The sequence below is a fragment of the Rana temporaria genome, chromosome 12, assembly GCF_905171775.1.
Source record: "Rana temporaria chromosome 12, aRanTem1.1, whole genome shotgun sequence".
Taxonomy (NCBI): domain Eukaryota; kingdom Metazoa; phylum Chordata; class Amphibia; order Anura; family Ranidae; genus Rana; species Rana temporaria.
The window spans coordinates 134,204,590-134,223,516 of NC_053500.1; the positions used below are offsets into that span (position 1 = coordinate 134,204,590).

At 50.0% G+C, this 18,927-nt stretch overlaps 1 protein-coding gene across 1 annotated transcript in view; it reads left to right on the top strand.

Annotated features, from left to right (window-relative positions):
* DUS1L (dihydrouridine synthase 1 like) overlaps nt 1-7,611 on the top strand; it is a 28,041-nt gene extending 20,430 nt beyond the window's left edge. The window contains exons 10-13 of the mRNA XM_040330787.1: nt 1,608-1,756; nt 4,583-4,620; nt 6,696-6,771; nt 6,857-7,611. Coding sequence (XP_040186721.1) covers nt 1,608-1,756; nt 4,583-4,620; nt 6,696-6,771; nt 6,857-6,987 — 394 coding nt within the window. The 3' untranslated portion in view covers nt 6,988-7,611. The remainder of the gene's footprint in view (nt 1-1,607; nt 1,757-4,582; nt 4,621-6,695; nt 6,772-6,856) is intronic.
* Nucleotides 7,612-18,927: the final 11,316 nt, after the last annotated feature.

The following is an 18,927-nucleotide window of genomic DNA, read 5'->3' on the forward strand; positions in this document are numbered from 1 at the left end:
GATGTTGGCAGAGAAGGGGTGACTGGATGCTGGAGGTGAGTATTAAAAGAGTTGAACCTTAATATATTCAATAGTGTAACATGCGTCTACCCACCAAGGACGCAAATTCTCGAGTGGTTGGATTCAGGAACTCCCAGATGCAATTGGTGATACCTCGGTTTGTGAGTAACGCGGTATACAAGCGTTTTGCTAGACAAGCTATATATATATTTTTTATTAATTCTGACTTGATATGCGAGCACTGTCTTGCAAGACGAGTGGGACTCAAGCCACTGGTGTATATATTTCTGTATGTGGCCAGAGGTCCGGGGGCACTAGTGGCTTCCCAGCGCTGCTTTGAGAACTCTGAGACACTCCCACCCTGGGTGGGCGGGCGTAACATGCGTCACAGCACCCGGAAGTGTTAACAGTTCCTGAGTGTCTCCGAGTTCTCCAGAAAGCGCTGGGAGTCTCCAGTGACCACAGACCTCTGGCCACATACAGTAATATATACACAAGCGCCCCCGCACCTTTGGCCACATACAGTACTGCATACACCAGTGCCCCTGCACCTCTGGCCACATACAGTACGGCATATACGCCAGCGCCCCCCACACCTCTGGCCACATACTGTACTGCATACACCAGTGCCCCCGCACCTCTGGCCACATACTGTACTGCATACGCCAGTGCCCCCGCACCTCTGGCCACATACTGTACTGCATACGCCAGTGCCCCCGCACCTCTGGCCACATACTGTACTGCATACGCCAGTGCCCCCGCACCTCTGGCCACATACTGTACTGCATACGCCAGTGCCCCTGCACCTCTGGCCACATACTGTACTGCATACGCCAGTGCCCCCGCACCTCTGGCCACATACTGTACTGCATACGCCAGCGCCCCTCACACCTCTGGCCACATACTGTACTGCATACACCAGTGCCGCTGAACCTCTGGTTACATTACAGTATTGCATACACCAGTGCCCCCGCACCTCTGGCCACATACAGTATGGCATACGCCAGCGCCCCCGCACCTTTGGCCACATACAGTACTGCATAGACCAGCAGTGGTTATAGAACGAATCATCTGAGTTTCTATTATTTCTTATGGGGAAACTCGCTTTGATATATGAGCGCTTTGGATTAAAAGCGTACTTCTGAAATGAAATATGCTTGTGATCCAATGTATTTCTATAATTTGTGGCGGATGTGTTGGCAGAGTACTGGCAAGGATGCATTATCTTTAAAGTGAGATGACCGGGTGCATTATACCCACATGTCAATGAAAACCAAATACTATCGCCAAGTAAGCCATGTCCCCTCGTATTTCAAATCTGCATTTTCAGTTTTTACAGGAGCCTTTTATCTGCGTCACTGCTTGCTTTCCTCTCCCTAGTCGGGTTCACATCTGAAGGAGGCAGTATTACAAACATCTCACAGTCTTGGCCTATGTGAGCATCTCCTTTCTCCTGAAGTCCCAGCTTTAGTTTTACACATAGGATGTAATAGGTTTAAGCAGTTGTCCCTGCAGATAAAGGAACAGAAGAGCATTCCCCAGAATTTCCAATACAAATGTGTTTTGTGTTGTGGTGCGGTGTGACATTTTTTTTATTTTGCCTTCAGGCCCAAAGACCCTTTGAAGGAGGAGATCGCAATGCGAGCAAAGCGATCGCTGGAGGAGGAAGAGGATGGGAACACGGAGCAGCTTTCAAAGAACAAGCAAAAAAAGAAACAGCGCAATCCGAACAAAATCTTTGACTCTTCTGTAAAGCGTAAGTCATACCGAAGGAAACTGCTGCCTCCTTTTCAAACTTGGTAAAGTCACACCCAGTAAGGCCAAGTAGGCTTTCATGTCACATCGATCCTGCCCTGGAACTTTTGGGTTTTCATTAGGGTTGTCCCGATAACGATACTAGTATCGGTATCGATACAGAGCATTTGCGCGAGTACTTGTACTCGCGCAAATCCTCACGATGCCTGATCCGATACCTGGGAGAGAGAGGCAGCGTGTAATGCCTGTGTCCCTGTATAATGCTCAGACGGCAGCCATCCAGTGTATAAAAGCCGCGCCTCCTCCTCGTCTGTGATAGGGGAACACTCCTAGCAAATTAGTCAGTGTTCTGCCTATCACGGACACCCTCTCATTCTCATCCCAGGGACAAGGATGAGAGGATGTCTGTGATAGGCGGTACACTAACTCACTGCTGGGAAACTGAGTTCCCCTATCACGGACGAGGAGGAGGAGGAGGAGGAGGAGGAGGAGGCGGCGGCGCTGCTTTTGTACACCGTCTGAGCATTATACACGGACACAGGCATTACACGCTGCCTCTCTCTCCCAGGTATCGGATCAGGCAATCGCCTTATTCCTGTAGTTTAGTTTAACAATCTGTACTGTAACCGTCCTGAATCAGTCCATGTTCTCTCACACGCTAAGTTTTTTTTTAATTATTACATTACAGTAGAGAACAACTGCTTGTATGCTAACAAGTGCACTTCATTCATCACAGATGTCACATTTCCCTTGATAGTGTGCAGATGGGGCATTTAGATGAGTGCTGCTAAGTACAATGGCCCAGATTCAGTAAGCAATTGCGCCTGCGTAACCATAGGTTACGCAGTGCAATTGCTTACTTGCTCCGACGTTACGAATGCTCCTGATTCAGGAACCTCGTTACACCGACTGCAGCCTAAAATCTGCGCGGCATAAGGCTCTTATGCCACGCTGATTTTTAGCCCGCATTCACATCTAGGCGTTTTTACGCCTGTAGCGCTACGCCGCTGCTGCCAGAGGGCTGGAAACACATTTCCCTCTATGGAGATGGTTCACATCTCGTTCGGCTAGGAGATGGGAAGCATCTCCATAGAGGGGGGTCAATCCGGGGCACATCTAGGCGGACAATACCGGCGTTTTGTCACCGCAAATCGCGGTACAAAACGCCGCTATTTGTAGCGACAAAACGCTGCGATTTCGTCCGCCTAGATGTGAATGGAGCCTTAGGCTGCATTCTTGCGTTGACCGCTAGGGGGCGCTCCCATTGTCATCAGCATATAGTATGCAAATTGCATACTAACACCGATTCACAAAGTTGCGCGGGCCCTGCGTACGCAAGGTACGGAGTTTCCGTACGGCGTCTTTAGCGTAAGGCTGCCCCTTCTAATAGTAGGGGCAGCCAATGCTAAAGTATACCCGCACTTCCCGCGTCGCGACGTTCAAATTTCACGTCGTTTGCGTAAGTGATTCGTGAATGGCGCTGGACGCCATTCACGTTCACTTTGAAGCAAATGACGTCCTTGCGACGTCATTTGCCGCAATGCACGTCGGGAAAGTTTCCCGACGGAGCATGCGCTGTACGCTCGGTGCGGGAGCGCGCCTAATTTAAATGATTCCCGCCCCCGGCGGGATCATTTACATTGCGCGTGCTTACGCCGGGCTATTTTGCCGGCGCGCCCTCGCAATTTACGGAGGTACTGCTCCGTGAATCGAGGGCAGTGCAAAATATTTGCGGGGGCGCAGGGCAAAATCGTTGCCCTGCTCCCCCGCAAATATCGCGCAAATGTACCTGAATCTGGGCCAATGTTTTCAAACCTCTTTGTATTCTAAGAACTCCAACCAGTAAAAAATTTGTCATGCTAGGTGTTGAACCACAATATTACTTCCTTTTTCTCTGTCCTGCTATTAGGGCTGCAGACTGGCTGGTATCTTTTATCAAAGGACTTCTAAACTGAGACAACGCGTTTCAATGCGTCACTGTCACATGACATTAAAAAAATATCGGTATCGGCGAGTACTTGGGGAAAAAAAGTATCGGTACTTGTACTCGGTCTTAAAGTGGTATCGGGACAACCCTAATTTTCATACAAGTATTTCCTTTCCTAGAGCAACTGTCAGCAAACAAAACAAGTTACAGTATATACTCGAGTATAAGCCAAGTTTTTTCAGCCTTCTTTTAGGGCTGAAAATGCCCCCTTCGGCTTATACTCAAGTCAGTGTACCTTGGCCGTCCATTGTTTAACACTAGCGGCTTCCTCCTGGTCCTGTCCCGTTCTGTGATAGGCGTTTGACACTGTGTTCAGTGTTCTGCCAATCACAGATGTTCTTTCATCCTCTGACTCCGTTTCCCAGCAGACACTGTGTTCATTACTATTACGGTCCTTCTCTTGTCCAAAGGATAAAAAAAAGAACGTCCGTGATGGGCGAAACACTGAACACAGTGTCAAACGCCTATCACGGGACCAGGAGGAAGCAGCGAGTTTTAAAAAAATGGACGCCTGCAGCGAAGCCTGTCAAGAATTTCAGGTACGCTGCAATGGGCACAGTGAGGCGTGCAAATGGGCATTGTTGACCCTCTTTTCCACTTAAAGTAGCTGCTGCATTCTCACCCTAGGCTTACACTCGAGTCAATGCGTTTTCCCAGTTTTTTCCCCCGGTAAAATTACATGGTAAATCTGCCATCAAGTCTGTTGGTTTTTCAACAGCACATGCTATCCTGTAGATTGTTAAAGCAGTTAAATTCTATGTGGACAACCTCATTGTGCTTTCTTTTCGTATTAGTTGATCTTACTGCAAACTAATATTGTGTTTTTTCTGTTTTTTTCAGCTAAATATGCAAAATGTGACCAGTGTGGAAATCCCAAGGTGCGTCCAGGGTCTTATGTTTCTACATGCATTCCTTTTTTTCCTCACTTTCGCTTCTTCCCCTCTCCTCTCCCCCTTTCCCCTCTCTTCTCGCTTCCTCTTTCTTTTCTCGCCCCCTCTCGCCCTCTCTCCCCCCCTCTCCCCCTCCCTCTCCCCCTCCCTCCCCCCCCCTCTCCCCCTCCCTCCCCCTCTCCCCCCCCTCTCCCCCTCCCTCCCTCTCCTCCCCCTCCCTCCCTCTCCCCCTCCCTCCCTCTCCCCCTCCCTCTCCTCCCCCTCCCTCCCCCCTCCCCCTTCCCCCTCCCCTCCCCCTCCCCCCCCCCCCCCCTCCCCTCCCCCCCCCCCTTCCTCCCCTCCCCCTCCCCCCCCCCCCCCCCCCCTCCTCTCCCTCTCCTCCTGCCCCCCCACCTCTCCCTCTCCTCCTCTTCCCTCTCCCCCCCTCCCTCCCCCCCCTCTCCCTCCCTCTCTCCCTCCCTCCCTCCCCCTCCCCTCCCTCCCCCTCCCCTCCCTCCCCCTCCCCTCCCTCTCCCCCTCCCCTCCCTCTCCCCCTCCCCTCCCTCTCCCCTCTCCCCCCCCTCTCTCCCTCCCTCTCCCCCCCTCCCTCCCTCCTCCCTCTCCCCCCTCCCTCCCTCTCCCCCTCCCTCTCCCCCTCCCTCTCCCTCTCCCCCTCCCTCTCCCCCTCCCTCTCCGCCTCCCTCCCTCTCCCCCCTCCCTCCCTCCCTCTCCCCCCTCCCTCCCTCCCTCTCCCTCCCTCCCTCTCCCCCCTCCCTCCCTCCCTCTCCCCCCTCCCTCTCCCCCCTCCCTCTCCCCCCTCCCTCTCCCCCCTCCCTCCCTCTCCCCCCTCCCTCCCTCTCCCCCCTCCCTCCCTCTCCCCCCTCCCTCCTCCCTCTCCCTCTCCCCCCTCCCTCCCTCTCCCCCTCCCCCCTCCCTCTCCCTCTCCCCCCTCCCTCCCTCTCCCCCCTCCCTCCCTCTCCCCCCTCCCTCCCTCTCCCCCCTCCCTCCTCCCTCTCCCTCTCCCCCCTCCCTCCCTCTCCCCCTCCCCCCTCCCCCCTCCCTCTCCCTCTCCCCCCTCCCTCTCCCTCTCCCCCCTCCCTCCCTCTCCCCCCTCCCTCTCCCCTGCCTCCCTCCCCTCTCCCCTCCCCCCTCCCTCTCCCCTCCCTCTCCCCTCCCTCCCTCTCCCCTCCCTCCTCCCTTCCCCTCCTCCCTCCCTTCCCCTCCTCCCTCCCTCCCTTCCCCTCTCCCTCCCTTCCCCTCTCCCTCCCTTCCCCTCCTCCTCCTCTCCTCCCCTCCTCCCTCCCTCCCTCCTCCCTCTCCCCCCTCTCCCTCCCTCTCCTCTCCTCCCCCTCCCCCCTCCCCCTCTCCCCCCCCCCCCCTCTCCTCCCTCCCCTCCTCCTCTCCTCCCTCCCCCTCCCCTCCTCCTCTCCTCCCTCCCCCTCCCCTCCTCCCTCCCCCTCCCCTCCTCCTCTCCTCCCTTCCCCTCCCCTCCTCCTCTCCTCCCTCCCCCTCCTCTCCTCCCTCCCTCCTCCCCCTCCTCTCCTCCCTCCCCCCTCCCCCTCCCCCCCTCCCCCTCCCCCCCTCCCCTCTTCCTCCCCCTCCTCTCCTCCCTCCCCCCTCCCCCTCCTCCCCCTCTTCCCCCTCCCCTCTTCCCCCTCCCTCCCCCCCCTCCCCCTCCCCTCTTCCCCCTCCCTCCCCCTCCTCCTCTCCCCCTCCCTCCTCCCCCCCCCCTTCCCCCTCCCTCCCCCTCCTCCTCTCCCCCTCCCTCCCCCCCCCTCCTCCTCCCCCCCTCCCCCTCCCCCTCCCCCTCCCCCCCCCCTTCTTCTCCCCTCCCTCTCTTACATTTTTAAGCTCCAGTAGCCTATTGCATTGGAGGGGGCATGGGGGCATTGAGTTTAAAGAAATGGTAACTTGCAATGAAAAGGTGAACTGGAAACAACATAGATGAGGTATGTTGCATTTCTTGTTGCAGGAAGAGGGTTTAATAACATTCAGAATTGCATTCTATTATCTGTACATGATATGAAAAGAAGTCATCACATATTGAGGCTGAAGCCACATTCCCCAATTCTCTTCTCTTGCAGGGCACCAAGTGCGTGTTCCATTTGTGTCGCAGCTGCTGCAAGAAACAAGCATTCAGGGAGATGGCAGACTGTGCAGGTGGGTTTGAGCCGCCTTTGTGAAGAACCTCATTTCTGTCCGTAGCCTCGGGGCTAAAACTTTTATTTTTTACTTTTTTTTTTAGGTCACGGACTGCTTTTTAAAACCAAATTTGAGAGGTCTGCTCAGTATAAATCTGTGCAGGAGGGAGACGTGCCAGAGAAGAACCTTACGGAATCAAAGCTCCCCCAGCCACCCCCTGAGATCAAAGTCTGAGCCCTTTACCCCCTGTGGAGCCCGGGACGGCTCATTACAGCTCTTCACAGGCTCCCTTCCTACCGCTTGCTCAGGGAATCGTTCACTCTGGCGTGTCTGGGATCGTCGACGCCCCCGCTTTGCTAGGGCACGGTACAAAAACTTTTTGCACTTCGGACTTTAACATTTCTAATGTTTTTAAGCTTTACAGTATATTTTGACTGGACTGATATATGTTTTCCCGATTTTTGCCTTTTGAAAAAACAAAAAAAAGTATGCTGCTACCAGACTGAATTGTAGGTGCTGCTTGAGCGTCAGCTGGGGACGCCGCGGTGATGTAACTGGATTGCGAGGACGTCGTTTTAGACATTTAAAGGCTTCGAAAAGAAAGACAAAGACAGATCTTATGAATTTATATCCGTCTCTTGTCTAAATATGTTGATGTAATACTCACTAAAGTGATCTGTAGCCTTTTCTATTTTGTGTTTTTATTTTTTTTTAGGCACACAGCAGTCAAAACAATATGTGATTTATGCAGATCGTTAAAAGCTATACTCCAGTCAGGTGTAAAAATTAATGTAGCTCTGTATTGAGTTAGACTGCATTTTTAAAAAATAAATAAAAAATTTACAGTGCCTTGAAAAAGTATTCATACCCCTTGAAATGTTGCAACCAAAAACGTAAATGTATTTTATTGGGATTTTATGTGATAGACCAGGGGGTCTCCAAACTTTTCACTTCGAGGGCCACATTGTATATTTTTACAGATATTCGCGGGCCGAAAAAAAAAAGAGCCATTTATAAATGACTCCTCGGCTATGGAATAGAGCAGAATTTAAAAAAAGGCTGCCATTAGCAGGGCTGGATGGTGCACTTGTATCCTCCGCCCGCACCTAAATGCCAGAGCCTCGTGCACCAGGGCCAAATATTAAGTGTGCATGAGGCCTTACATCAGTGTTCCCCATCAGAGCCCCCTCCACATCTACATCACCACATCTACATCCCCATCAGAGCCCCCTCCACATCTACATCACCACATCTACATCCCCATCAGAGCCCCCTCCACATCTACATCACCACATCTACATCCCCACCAGAGCCATCACTACATCTACCTCTACATGCCCCACCAGAGCCATCACTACCTCTACATGCCCCACCAGAGCCATCACTACATCTACATGCCCCACCAGAGCCATCACTACATCTACCTCTACATGCCCCACCAGAGCCATCACTACATCTACATGCCCCACCAGAGCCATCACTACATCTACATGCCCCACCAGAGCCATCACTACATCTACATGCCCCACCAGAGCCATCACTACATCTACATGCCCCACCAGAGCCATCACTACATCTACATGCCCCACCAGAGCCATCACTACATCTACATGCCCCACCAGAGCCATCACTACATCTACATGCCCCACCAGAGCCATCACTACATCTACATGCCCCACCAGAGCCATCACTACCTCTACCTCTACCTGCCCCACCAGAGCCATCACTACCTCTACCTGCCCCACCAGAGCCATCACTACCTCTACCTCTACCTGCCCCACCAGAGCCATCACTACCTCTACCTCTACCTGCCCCACCAGAGCCATCACTACATCTACCTCTACCTGCCCCACCAGAGCCATCACCACATGCCCCACCAGAGCCATCACCACATGCCCCACCAGAGCCATCACCACATGCCCCACCAGAGCCATCACCACATGCCCCACCAGAGCCATCACCACATGCCCCACCAGAGCCATCACCACATGCCCCACCAGAGCCATCACCACATGCCCCACCAGAGCCATCACCACATGCCCCACCAGAGCCATCACCACATGCCCCACCAGAGCCATCACCACATGCCCCACCAGAGCCATCACCACATGCCCCACCAGAGCCATCACCACATGCCCCACCAGAGCCATCACCACATGCCCCACCAGAGCCATCACCACACACAGTTTTGTCCCCCCTCTATACTTGTGTCCCCAGCCTCCTCTGCCCCAGCACGTTATTTTCCCCATCACTGTCTGTCTGCAAGTTTCCCTGTAGATCAGCGTGTTCTGTGCTGCTTCTGAAGAGCTGGCATTAGAGCAGACACGCTGTACTTCCCGGCTCCCGCCCCTTTTACACAGACAAGCTGTTACAGCTAAAATGAAACTAACTCTGGTGGAGGAGCTGGGAAGTGCAACAGGTCTGCGCTGAAATCCCTCAATGCCTGTCAGAAGGCAAAGCAAGCCGTCCCTGCAGTGAGTCTGATGACTGAAGCTGCGGGCCGGATGTGGCCCGCGGGCCGTACTTTGGAGACCCCTGTGATAGACCAACACAAAGTGTCACATAATTGTGAAGTGGAAGGAAAATGATACTGTATATATTCGAGTATAAGCCGAGTTTTTCAGCACTTTTTTTGTGCTGAAAATGCCCCCCTCAGCTTATACTTGAGTCACTTTTTTGCGCCTGATCTCCTGGACTTTGAGGACCCCTGGACCTCAAACTTGGCACACATGTAGCCCCATGCTTCCTCTATAAGTGTGTGTTTGCTGGGCCTGGTGGAGGAGGTAGTTCCGGCCAGAGCGTTGAGATCGCTTCTTACCTCATTTATTATTGTACGGGAGGAAGGCTACACTGCTCAAATGGAAAGATGCAAAGGCCCCAGAGATTAACTTTTGGAAGGGTTCGGTTAACTCTATGCTACCTTACTATAAAACTACTTATAGGACCTGGGGTTGTGGAAAGAAATTCCAACAAGGTGTGGCAGGCCTGGTATAATTTGGATAAAACAGTGGGATGAGGAGGAGTATGATGGGGTGGTAACAGGGCCGTCTTTAAGGCAGGGCAAAAGGGGAAGCTGCCCTGGGCCCTGTCATTGTTGTGGGGCCCAAAGCAGCTGCCTCATACTTTCCAACGATCCCAGTTTAAATTCTTCTTGTCCCTTGAAGTTTTAGTCCTGTGCCCTGATATCTGTGTGAAGTGCTGCTTCTAATGCTGCCCAGCTCTGCCCTATTGTGTACAGATGACTCACCTGCAGACCTAGTGTTTACATGTTAATAACCGTTATTCATATGTAAATAACGGGAGCCTTCATATGTAAATTGAGGAGGCCGGCTACATTCATTTGAGAATAAAGGCGATATTCATATGTATTTCATGCCCATCTGCAGTGAAGAGATGACGTGCTGTAACCTCTAGCAACCAATCAGTGAGTAGTATTACTGTACAGTAATCTCTGGCAACCAATCAACAAGAAGACATCATGTGCTGTAACCTCTATCAACTAATCAGCGAGCCGTAATGTATTACAGCTCGCTGATTAGTTGCTAAAGACTAAAATGGGACTAAAACTAAAATGTCATTTTAGTCCTAAGACTAAAACTACCGTATTTATCGGGGTATTGTGCGCTCCAGCTTATAGCGCGCACCCCTAAAGTGGACCCGAATTCCTGTGGAAAAAAGTTTTTTTGTACTTACAGTTTTGGTGTCTTGCGCGGCGGCCTCGTCGGGTCCGGCGTCCGTCTGCGGCTTCGGGTGTCCTCTTCGTCGGGTGCGGCGTCCTCCCCGCTCGTTTCCCGCGCCGAGTTTGAATACTGCGCCGACATATACAGAGCGCAGTACACTCGTGTATTGTCGGCAATGCTCGGCTACTCTCGCGCTGACGTCCTGTACGTCAGCGCGGGAGGAGCCGAGACTGCCCGACAATACACGAGTGTACTGCGCTTGGTATATGTCGGCGCAGTATTCAAACTCGGTGCGGGAAGGCGGGTATCGGCATATACCACGCACCCACGATTTTGCCCTGATTTTCAGGGCCAAAAAAGTGCGCGGTATACGCCGATAAATACGGTAAATCAAAATTTGCTGCCAAAATTAACACTGCTAGCAACCAATCAACAAGAAGAAATCATGTGCTGTAACCTCTAGCAACTAATCAGTGAGCCGTAATGTAACCTCTAGCAACCAGGCAGTAAGTGGTAATGATATTCTGTAACCTCTGGCAACCAATCACAATCACTGCCTGATCTGATACAGTAAACTGATTTTAAGTCTAGCTGATATTTATTGTATGTCTCAAAACAGGTAGAGAGCAACATTGCATGGGGGGGGGGGGGCAATCAACATTAAAGACGGCCCTGGGTGTTAAGTCACTTCAGGGGAGTGCCAGTATCGTAGGGTCCCCAGCTTGACACTCACTGATACGCATTAAGCGTCACCCCGCTGGCCTGCTTGGTCCCTGGCATGGCACACAATAATGCTCTGCAAGCATCACCTCCACTGGTTGGGTCCCTGGCTTGGCACTTGCTGAAGTTTTCCCACTTCTTCACCATCCCTGGCTGGTGAGAATACTGCTCTGGTACTTCCTTCGGCTACTCACTGTGGTCCCTGGTAACAAGGTGAATGGTCCCTTAGCGCCCCCTCTACCTCCGACCATGACAGGTTCTCCAGCCGGCAGAACCGTTACTTCTGGTTGGACTACAAGCCTGCAGTCCCAACCCTACGCTGCTTTTCCTGCTTCTTGATAGGCCCTCAGAAAGACTAGCAGCCAGATGTCCCCAGGATAGGCCTCAGGCTTCCGGCCTAGCAGCCCAACACATGCCCACCCAGACAACCGTCCAGGTGGCACAGAACAGCAATCACCTGACTCCACCTAAATAAATAGGCTCTGTCAGCAGGCCAAGGGATCCAAGAAAATCCCTGCCCATTGGCTGAGATACCCCATTCATTCCTAATCTGTCCTTCCAACGCCCTACCTTAGTCGTATCTAATTCCCCCGGAGACTGCTTCCTCCTCGTCGTCGTCCCCGGAGACTGCTTCCTCCTCGTCGTCGTCTCCGGAGACTGCTTCCTCCTCGTCGTCGTCGTCCCCGGAGACTGCTTCCTCCTCGTCGTCGTCGTCCCCGGAGACTGCTTCCTCCTCGTCGTCGTCGTCCCCGGAGACTGCTTCCTCCTCGTCGTCGTCGTCCCCGGAGACCGCTTCCTCCTCGTCGTCGTCGTCCCCGGAGACTGCTTCCTCCTCGTCGTCGTCGTCCCCGGAGACTGCCTCCTCCTCGTCGTCGTCGTCCCCGGAGACTGCAGCTTCCTCTCCGAAGACTGCATCTGCGTTGTCCTCCTCCTACATGGAGACTGCTTCCTCCTCTATGGAGATTGCCTCCCAAGAGCCTATTGGTTCTTGCCCTGGGCCTGTTGGCTCTCCTAAGAGACCCAATACTTCATCCACTTTTATGTGGGTGCGCCGTTTTCTGTAAAAGAGCAAAGAGAAATTACATAAGCACTGCTTGTAGAATAAATGGAGAGCTCTTCAACAAATTCTACTACTTCTACTTCTGTCTGGGAAGACACTCTTGAAAAGAATTAAAGTGCTAACAGAACTTACCTTCGCACCTTGTATACGATAATGGCCAGGATGAAAATGCTGAGTAAGCATCCTCCTGAAATTAAAAGGATGTAAAGCAGTGGCATTTTCTCGTGCTTGGTAGTCCTTTGTTCTTCTTTGTCGTCATTCTTATAGGGGAAATCTGTATTAAAGTGCTAGGGTATATTAACCACTTAACGACCGCCGCATGTACATATACGTCCACAGAATGGCACATACAGGCAGATGGGCGTACCCGTACGTCCCTGCCTAGACGGGGGTCCATGCGGCGGTCGGTAATCGTCTGGGAGCGATCCGGGATGAGGGGGTGGCTATTAGTTTCTAGCCACCCCCTCCCCGCGATCGCTCTCCAGAGCTGAAGAACGGGGAGAGCCGTGTAAAAAAAAAAAAGGCTTCCCTGTGCTTCACTGTGGCGGCGCATCGATCGTGTGATCCCTTTTATAGGGGAGACTCGATCGATGACATCAGACCTACAGCCACACCCCCCTACAGTTGTAAACACACACCTAGGTGAAACATAACTCAGCGCCCCCTGTGGTTAACTCCCAAACTGCAACTGTAATTTTCACAATAAAGAATGCAATTTAAATGCATTTTTTGCTGTGAAAATGACAATGGTCCCAAAAATGTGTCAAAATTGTCCGATGTGTCCGCCATAATGTCGCAGTCACGAAAAAAAAAAAAAATCGCTGATCGCCGCCATTAGTAGTAAAAAATAAATAAAAAAAAATTAATAAAAATGCAATAAAACTATCCCCTATTTTGTAAACGTTATAAATTTTGCGCAAACCAACCGATAAACGCTTATTGCAATTTTTTTTTACCAAAAATATGTAGAAGAATACGTATCGGCCTAAACTGAGGAAAAAAAAAAGTTTTTTTTATATATTTTTGGCGATATTTAAAAAAGTTAAAAATATTGCTTTTTTTTTTTTTAAACTGTCGCTCTATTTTTGTTTATAGCGCACAAAATAAAAACCGCAGGGGTGATCAAATACCACCAAAAGAAAGCTCTATTTGTGGGGGAAAAAAGGACGCCAATTTTGTTTGGGAGCCACGTCGCACGACCGCGCAATTGTCTGTTAAAGCGACGCAGTGCCGAATCGCAAAACCTGGCCTGGTCTTTTAGCTGCATTTTGGTCCGGGGCTTAAGTGGTTAATGTTACAAAATGATGCCTTCGTCCCATTAAAATATTGTAAAGAAAAGGGAGGCTGTATTGGACTATAATGGCATCGGATGAGCAACTGATAGACAGTCAAAATTATAATGTAAAAAAATTTTTTTTACAAAGTAAAAGAAGTTTCTAAACATTTACAATAAAATATTGCATTGTGACAACCATAAATCGGCTTATCATTAACAATGATGTATACAAAACATCAAATATTGTGCAGTGTATATAAACTCTACATGTTGCATGTTTCGCGGTTACTTGATGTCCGCTTCCTCAGGAGCCATACATGGGCACATAATTTATTAAACGATGTACCCTGTTTCCCCGAAAATAAAACCTACCCCTAAAATAAGACCTAGCGTACTTTTCCAGGAGGACTGCAATATAAGCCCTACCCCGAAAATAAGCCCTAGTTTAAAATCCTATAACCCACTCTATTACAGTAGTACACAATGTACAATGTGTGTGTTTCTGTAACATACATGTGGGGAAGAGAGCTCCGGTAGGTCACAAAAGCGCAGAGCGGCGCTATAACGAAGGTATTTGGCACAATTATATTACAGAAACGCACACATTGTACATTATATAATACTGTAATAGAGTGGATTATAGGATTTTACAAGCATTTTAACTCAGTTCACACTGGGGATTCCTAACAGGCAGGTCGAGAGAGGGGAAGAGAAGACATCATGGTAAGACCTACCCCGAAAATAAGCCCTACTGTGTCTTTTGTTGCCAAAATTAATATAAGACCCGGGCTTATTTTCAGGGAAACACGGTATATGGGATATGTCACAAAACTAAAAAAAAAAGAAATAAACATTTAGTATTTTTATACATTGTGGAAAATATATTATTATTACAGTTATATAGATAAGCGTACATCCATCTGCCAATATATAACCATCATTCAAGAAAATCTCACCGTGGATGCTGTGTCAGGTAAGTGGCCAAGAACCCGGTCCAGGGAAGCAACCCACCCCGGGGGGCACAAAAATGCAGGATGACCCACATACATTGGTACAACCTGGGTATAGGGGAAATCTGTAAGGAACACAGAGAAGACTGGTTAGAAGGTGAAAAGACTAGAGATCCTACCAGTAACACACTTCCTGTCCTAGTGTGACAACGCTCACTAATAATAGAGTACCCATGGGGTATTAGTGTTGTCACCCTAGGAAGAACTTCAGAAATCCCCTGCCCTTGATTATTTTCTAGAACAGGGGGCCTCCAAATTTTATAAACAATGGGTCCGTTTACTATCCTCAAGACTTTAGGGGGGGCAGACAGCCCATTGGGAGTAGAAAATGTCTCTTTTTGGTGTCAGTGAGAGGAATTGTGCCCCTTTGTTGTGTCGTTGAGAGGATGTGTGCCCCATCATTGGAGGAATCGTGTCCCCCTCATTGGTGTCTATGTGGTGTCGTTGGGAGGAATAGTGTCCCCATCATTGGTGTCTGTGGTGTCGTTGGGAGGAATTGTGCCCCCTCATTGGTGTCATTGGGAGGGATTGTGCCGCCATCATTGGGAGGAATAGTGCCGCCATCATTGCGAGGAATAGTGCCCCCATCATTGGCGTTATTGGGAGAAATAGTGCCGCCATCATTGGGAGGAATAGTGCCGCCATCATTGGCGTTATTGGGAGAAATGGTGCCGCCATCATTGGGAGGAATGGTGCCGCCATCATTGGGAGGAATGGTGCCGCCATCATTGGGAGGAATGGTGCCGCCATCATTGGGAGGAATGGTGCCCCCATCATTGGGAGGAATGGTGCCCCCATCATTGGGAGGAATGGTGCCCCCATCATTGGGAGGAATGGTGCCCCCATCATTGGCGTTATTGGGAGAAATAGTGCCGCCATCATTGGGAGGAATAGTGCCCCCATCATTGGCGTTATTGGGAGAAATAGTGCCGCCATCATTGGGAGGAAGGGTGCCCCCATCATTGGCGTTATTGGGAGAAATAGTGCCGCCATCATTGGGAGGAAGGGTGTCGCCATCATTGGGAGGAAGGGTGCCCCCATCATTAGGAGGAAGGGTGCCCCCATCATTGGGAGGAAGGGTGCCCCCATCATTGGGAGGAAGGGTGCCCCCATCATTGGGAGGAAGGGTGCCCCCATCATTGGGAGGAAGGGTGCCCCCATCATTGGCGTTATTGGGAGAAATAGTGCCGCCATCATTGGGAGGAATAGTGCCCCCATCATTGGCGTTATTGGGAGAAATAGTGCCCCCATCATTGGGAGGAAGGGTGCCCCCATCATTGGGAGGAAGGGTGCCCCCATCATTGGGAGAAATAGTGCCTGTGCTAAAAAAGATAAAAATGTGGGGGTGGGGGATTTGTGCTAGGATGGGAACTTTGGGAGTGAAAGGAAGTGAAATTTGGGGGGGGGGGGATTTGTGCTAGGATGGGAACTTTGGGAGTGAAAGGAAGTGAATTTTGGGGGGGGGGGGGATTTGTGCAAGGATGGAGGATTGAGGAGGGTAATTTGTGCTGGAAAGGGGGGAGTTGGGGGGGGCAGTTTGTGTTCGGAGGGGACATTTGAGGGGTAAAGGATTTGTGGGGGGGGGTTTATGCAGAATGGGACGATTTGAGCTGGAGGGGGATTTGTGCTGGGAGGGGGGATTTTAGCAGAGGGGTAGATTTGTATTGGAAGGAGGGGGGGAAGGCTTAAGTCTTTCCCGTTCTCTGATTCTCCCTTGGCTCCGTTGGATGTTGGCTGGTTCTTCCACCTTTTCGACAGTTTTTTTTTTACTTTGATCATGACAGACTTTATTACTCGGAAATATGTGAGAAGTAAGCTTTTTAAAGCTCTGTTCTCTTTTTGGATTGAAACTTTTTTTTTTTTTTTCCCCCACAGAAATTCTTCTTTAAACTATTCTAAGTCGGGAGCTTACAGTGTAACGGAGAGGAATCCTTAGACAAGCAGCTAATCAGCTGCAGGGATATAGATAATGGCCTCTCAATACTGTCGCCTTCTACTCTTCACGGCCCGAGAGAGCTTATTATACTTAGAATTACAAAGCAATTACATGCTTGGGAAAGGAACAGCTGTACAAAATGGGAACGTCTGGTGTGTAGAAGACCATGAATTCTTACGGCCAACACACATGTAGACTGCCTGGGAAAATATAGGCGTTTGTATAAAATGTGTAACTCTTTCAGTTACCACTTATGATGTTGAGTGAGGCCTTACATAAAAGCCATGGGGTAGATTCAGAGAGCAATTACGCCGGCGTATCCATAGATACGCAGCGTAATTGCTAAGTTGCGCCGGCGTATCTACTTTCTGTATTCAGAAAGCTAGATACGCCGACTTTAGCCCAAGATACGACTGGCATAAGTCTCTTACGCCGTTGTGGTGCATTCTGCCGCTGGCCGCTAGGTGGCGCTCCCACAGTTGTCAGCGTAGCGTATGCGAATTACATACTTACGCCGATTCACGAACGTACGTACACCCGGCGGTCGTTTTTTACGTCGTTTGCGTAAGTCGTTTTAGTCGTTACTTTGCTCCTGCTATTAGGAGGCGCAGCCAATGTTAAGTATGGACGTCGTTCCCGCGTCGCGATTTGAAAATTTTACGTCGTTTGCGCAAGTCGTCCGTGAATGGCGCTGGACGCCATTTACGTTCACGTCGAAACCAATGACGTTCTTGCGACGTCATTTACCGCAATGCACGTCGGGAAATTTTTAGGGACGGCGCATGCGCAGTACGTTCGGTGCGGGAACGCGCCTAATTTAAATGATCCACGCCCCCTACCGGATCATTTGAATTACGCCGGCCCCTTTTTACGCTACGCCGCCGCAAATTACGGAGCAAGTGCTTTCTGAATACAGCACTTGCTCCTGTAAGTTGCGGAGGCGTAGCGTAAATACACTACGCTGCGCCGCCGTAACTTTAGGCGGAGATACCTGAATCTGGCCCCATGTGTATGGCATTTAGAATCTTATAGCAAGCTTTAACCACTTGACATCCGGAAGATTTACCCACCCCCCTCATCCCATTTATGACCAGGCCATTTTTTTTTTTTTTTTAACAAAGAGAGCTTTCTTTTGGTGGTATTTGATCACCTTTGCGGTTTTTATTTTAATTTAAAAAAAAAAAAAACAATGCGAAAGGTGTTTATGTGTACTGTATGTGCTACGAGGCATGCACCTGCCGATCTTGCCATGACAAGCTGACCAAGATTTTCCATAGATGCCAATGTTACATGTTACGTGAGCTGTGCCATGCCAAGCTGACCAAGATCTCCCAGAAGCCAATGCAAAACCGGAAATGACTTACAGCGCTGTGTCGCTGCTAAAGGAGGAAGTGAAGTTAGATATAGGCATAAATCAGGTAAGTGAACACGCAAATTATAAATGTTACTGGAGCCATGCCAAGCTGACCAAGAATCTCCATAGACGCCAATGTTAAATGTTACTGGAGCTGTGCCATGCCAAGCTGACCAAGATCTCCCAGAAGCCAATGTTAAATGTTACGTGAGCAGTGCCATGCCAAGCCAACATAGAATTTTTATAGACGCAAATGTTAAAATGTTACGGGAGCTGTGCCATGCCATGCTCACCAAGATCTCCCAGAAGCCAATGCAAAACCGGAAATGACTTACAGCGCTGTGGCTGCTAAAGGAGGAAGTGAAGTTAGATATAGGCATAAATCGGGTAAGTGAACACGCAAATTATAAATGTTACTGGAGCCATGCCAAGCTGACCAAGAATCTCCATAGACGCCAATGTTAAATGTTACTGGAGCTGTGCCATGACAAGCTGACCAAGAATCTCCATAGACGCCAATGTTAAATGTTACGTGAGCAGTGCCATGCCAATCTAACATAGAATTTCTATAGACGCCAATGTTAAATGTTACGGGAGCAGTGCCATGCCATGCTCACCAAGATCTCCCAGAAGCCAATGCAAAACCGGAAATGACTTACAGCGCTGCGGCCGCTAAAGGAGGAAGTAAAGTTAGATATAGGCATAAATCAGGTAAGTAAACACGCAAATTATAAATGTTACTGGAGCAATGCCAAGCTGACCAAGAATCTCCATAGACGCCAATGTTAAATGTTACTGGAGCCGTGGCATGCCAAGCTGACCACGAATCTCCATAGACGCCAATTTTAAATGTTACTGGAGCCATGCCAAGCTGACCAAGATCTCCCAGAAGCCAATGCAAAACCGGAAATGACTTACAGCGCTGTGGCTGCTAAAGGAGGAAGTGAAATTAGATATAGGCATAAATCAGGTAAGTGAACATGCAAATTATAAATGTTATAGACAAGGAGTGCATTCGGCGCAAAAATTGTGTATATATGATCAAAACTAGTGCAAAAAACCCCCAAAAAAGTGAAAATAATTGATAAGAGATAAATAGAAATATCTAAATATCAAATGAAGCGTTTTCACGCAACGC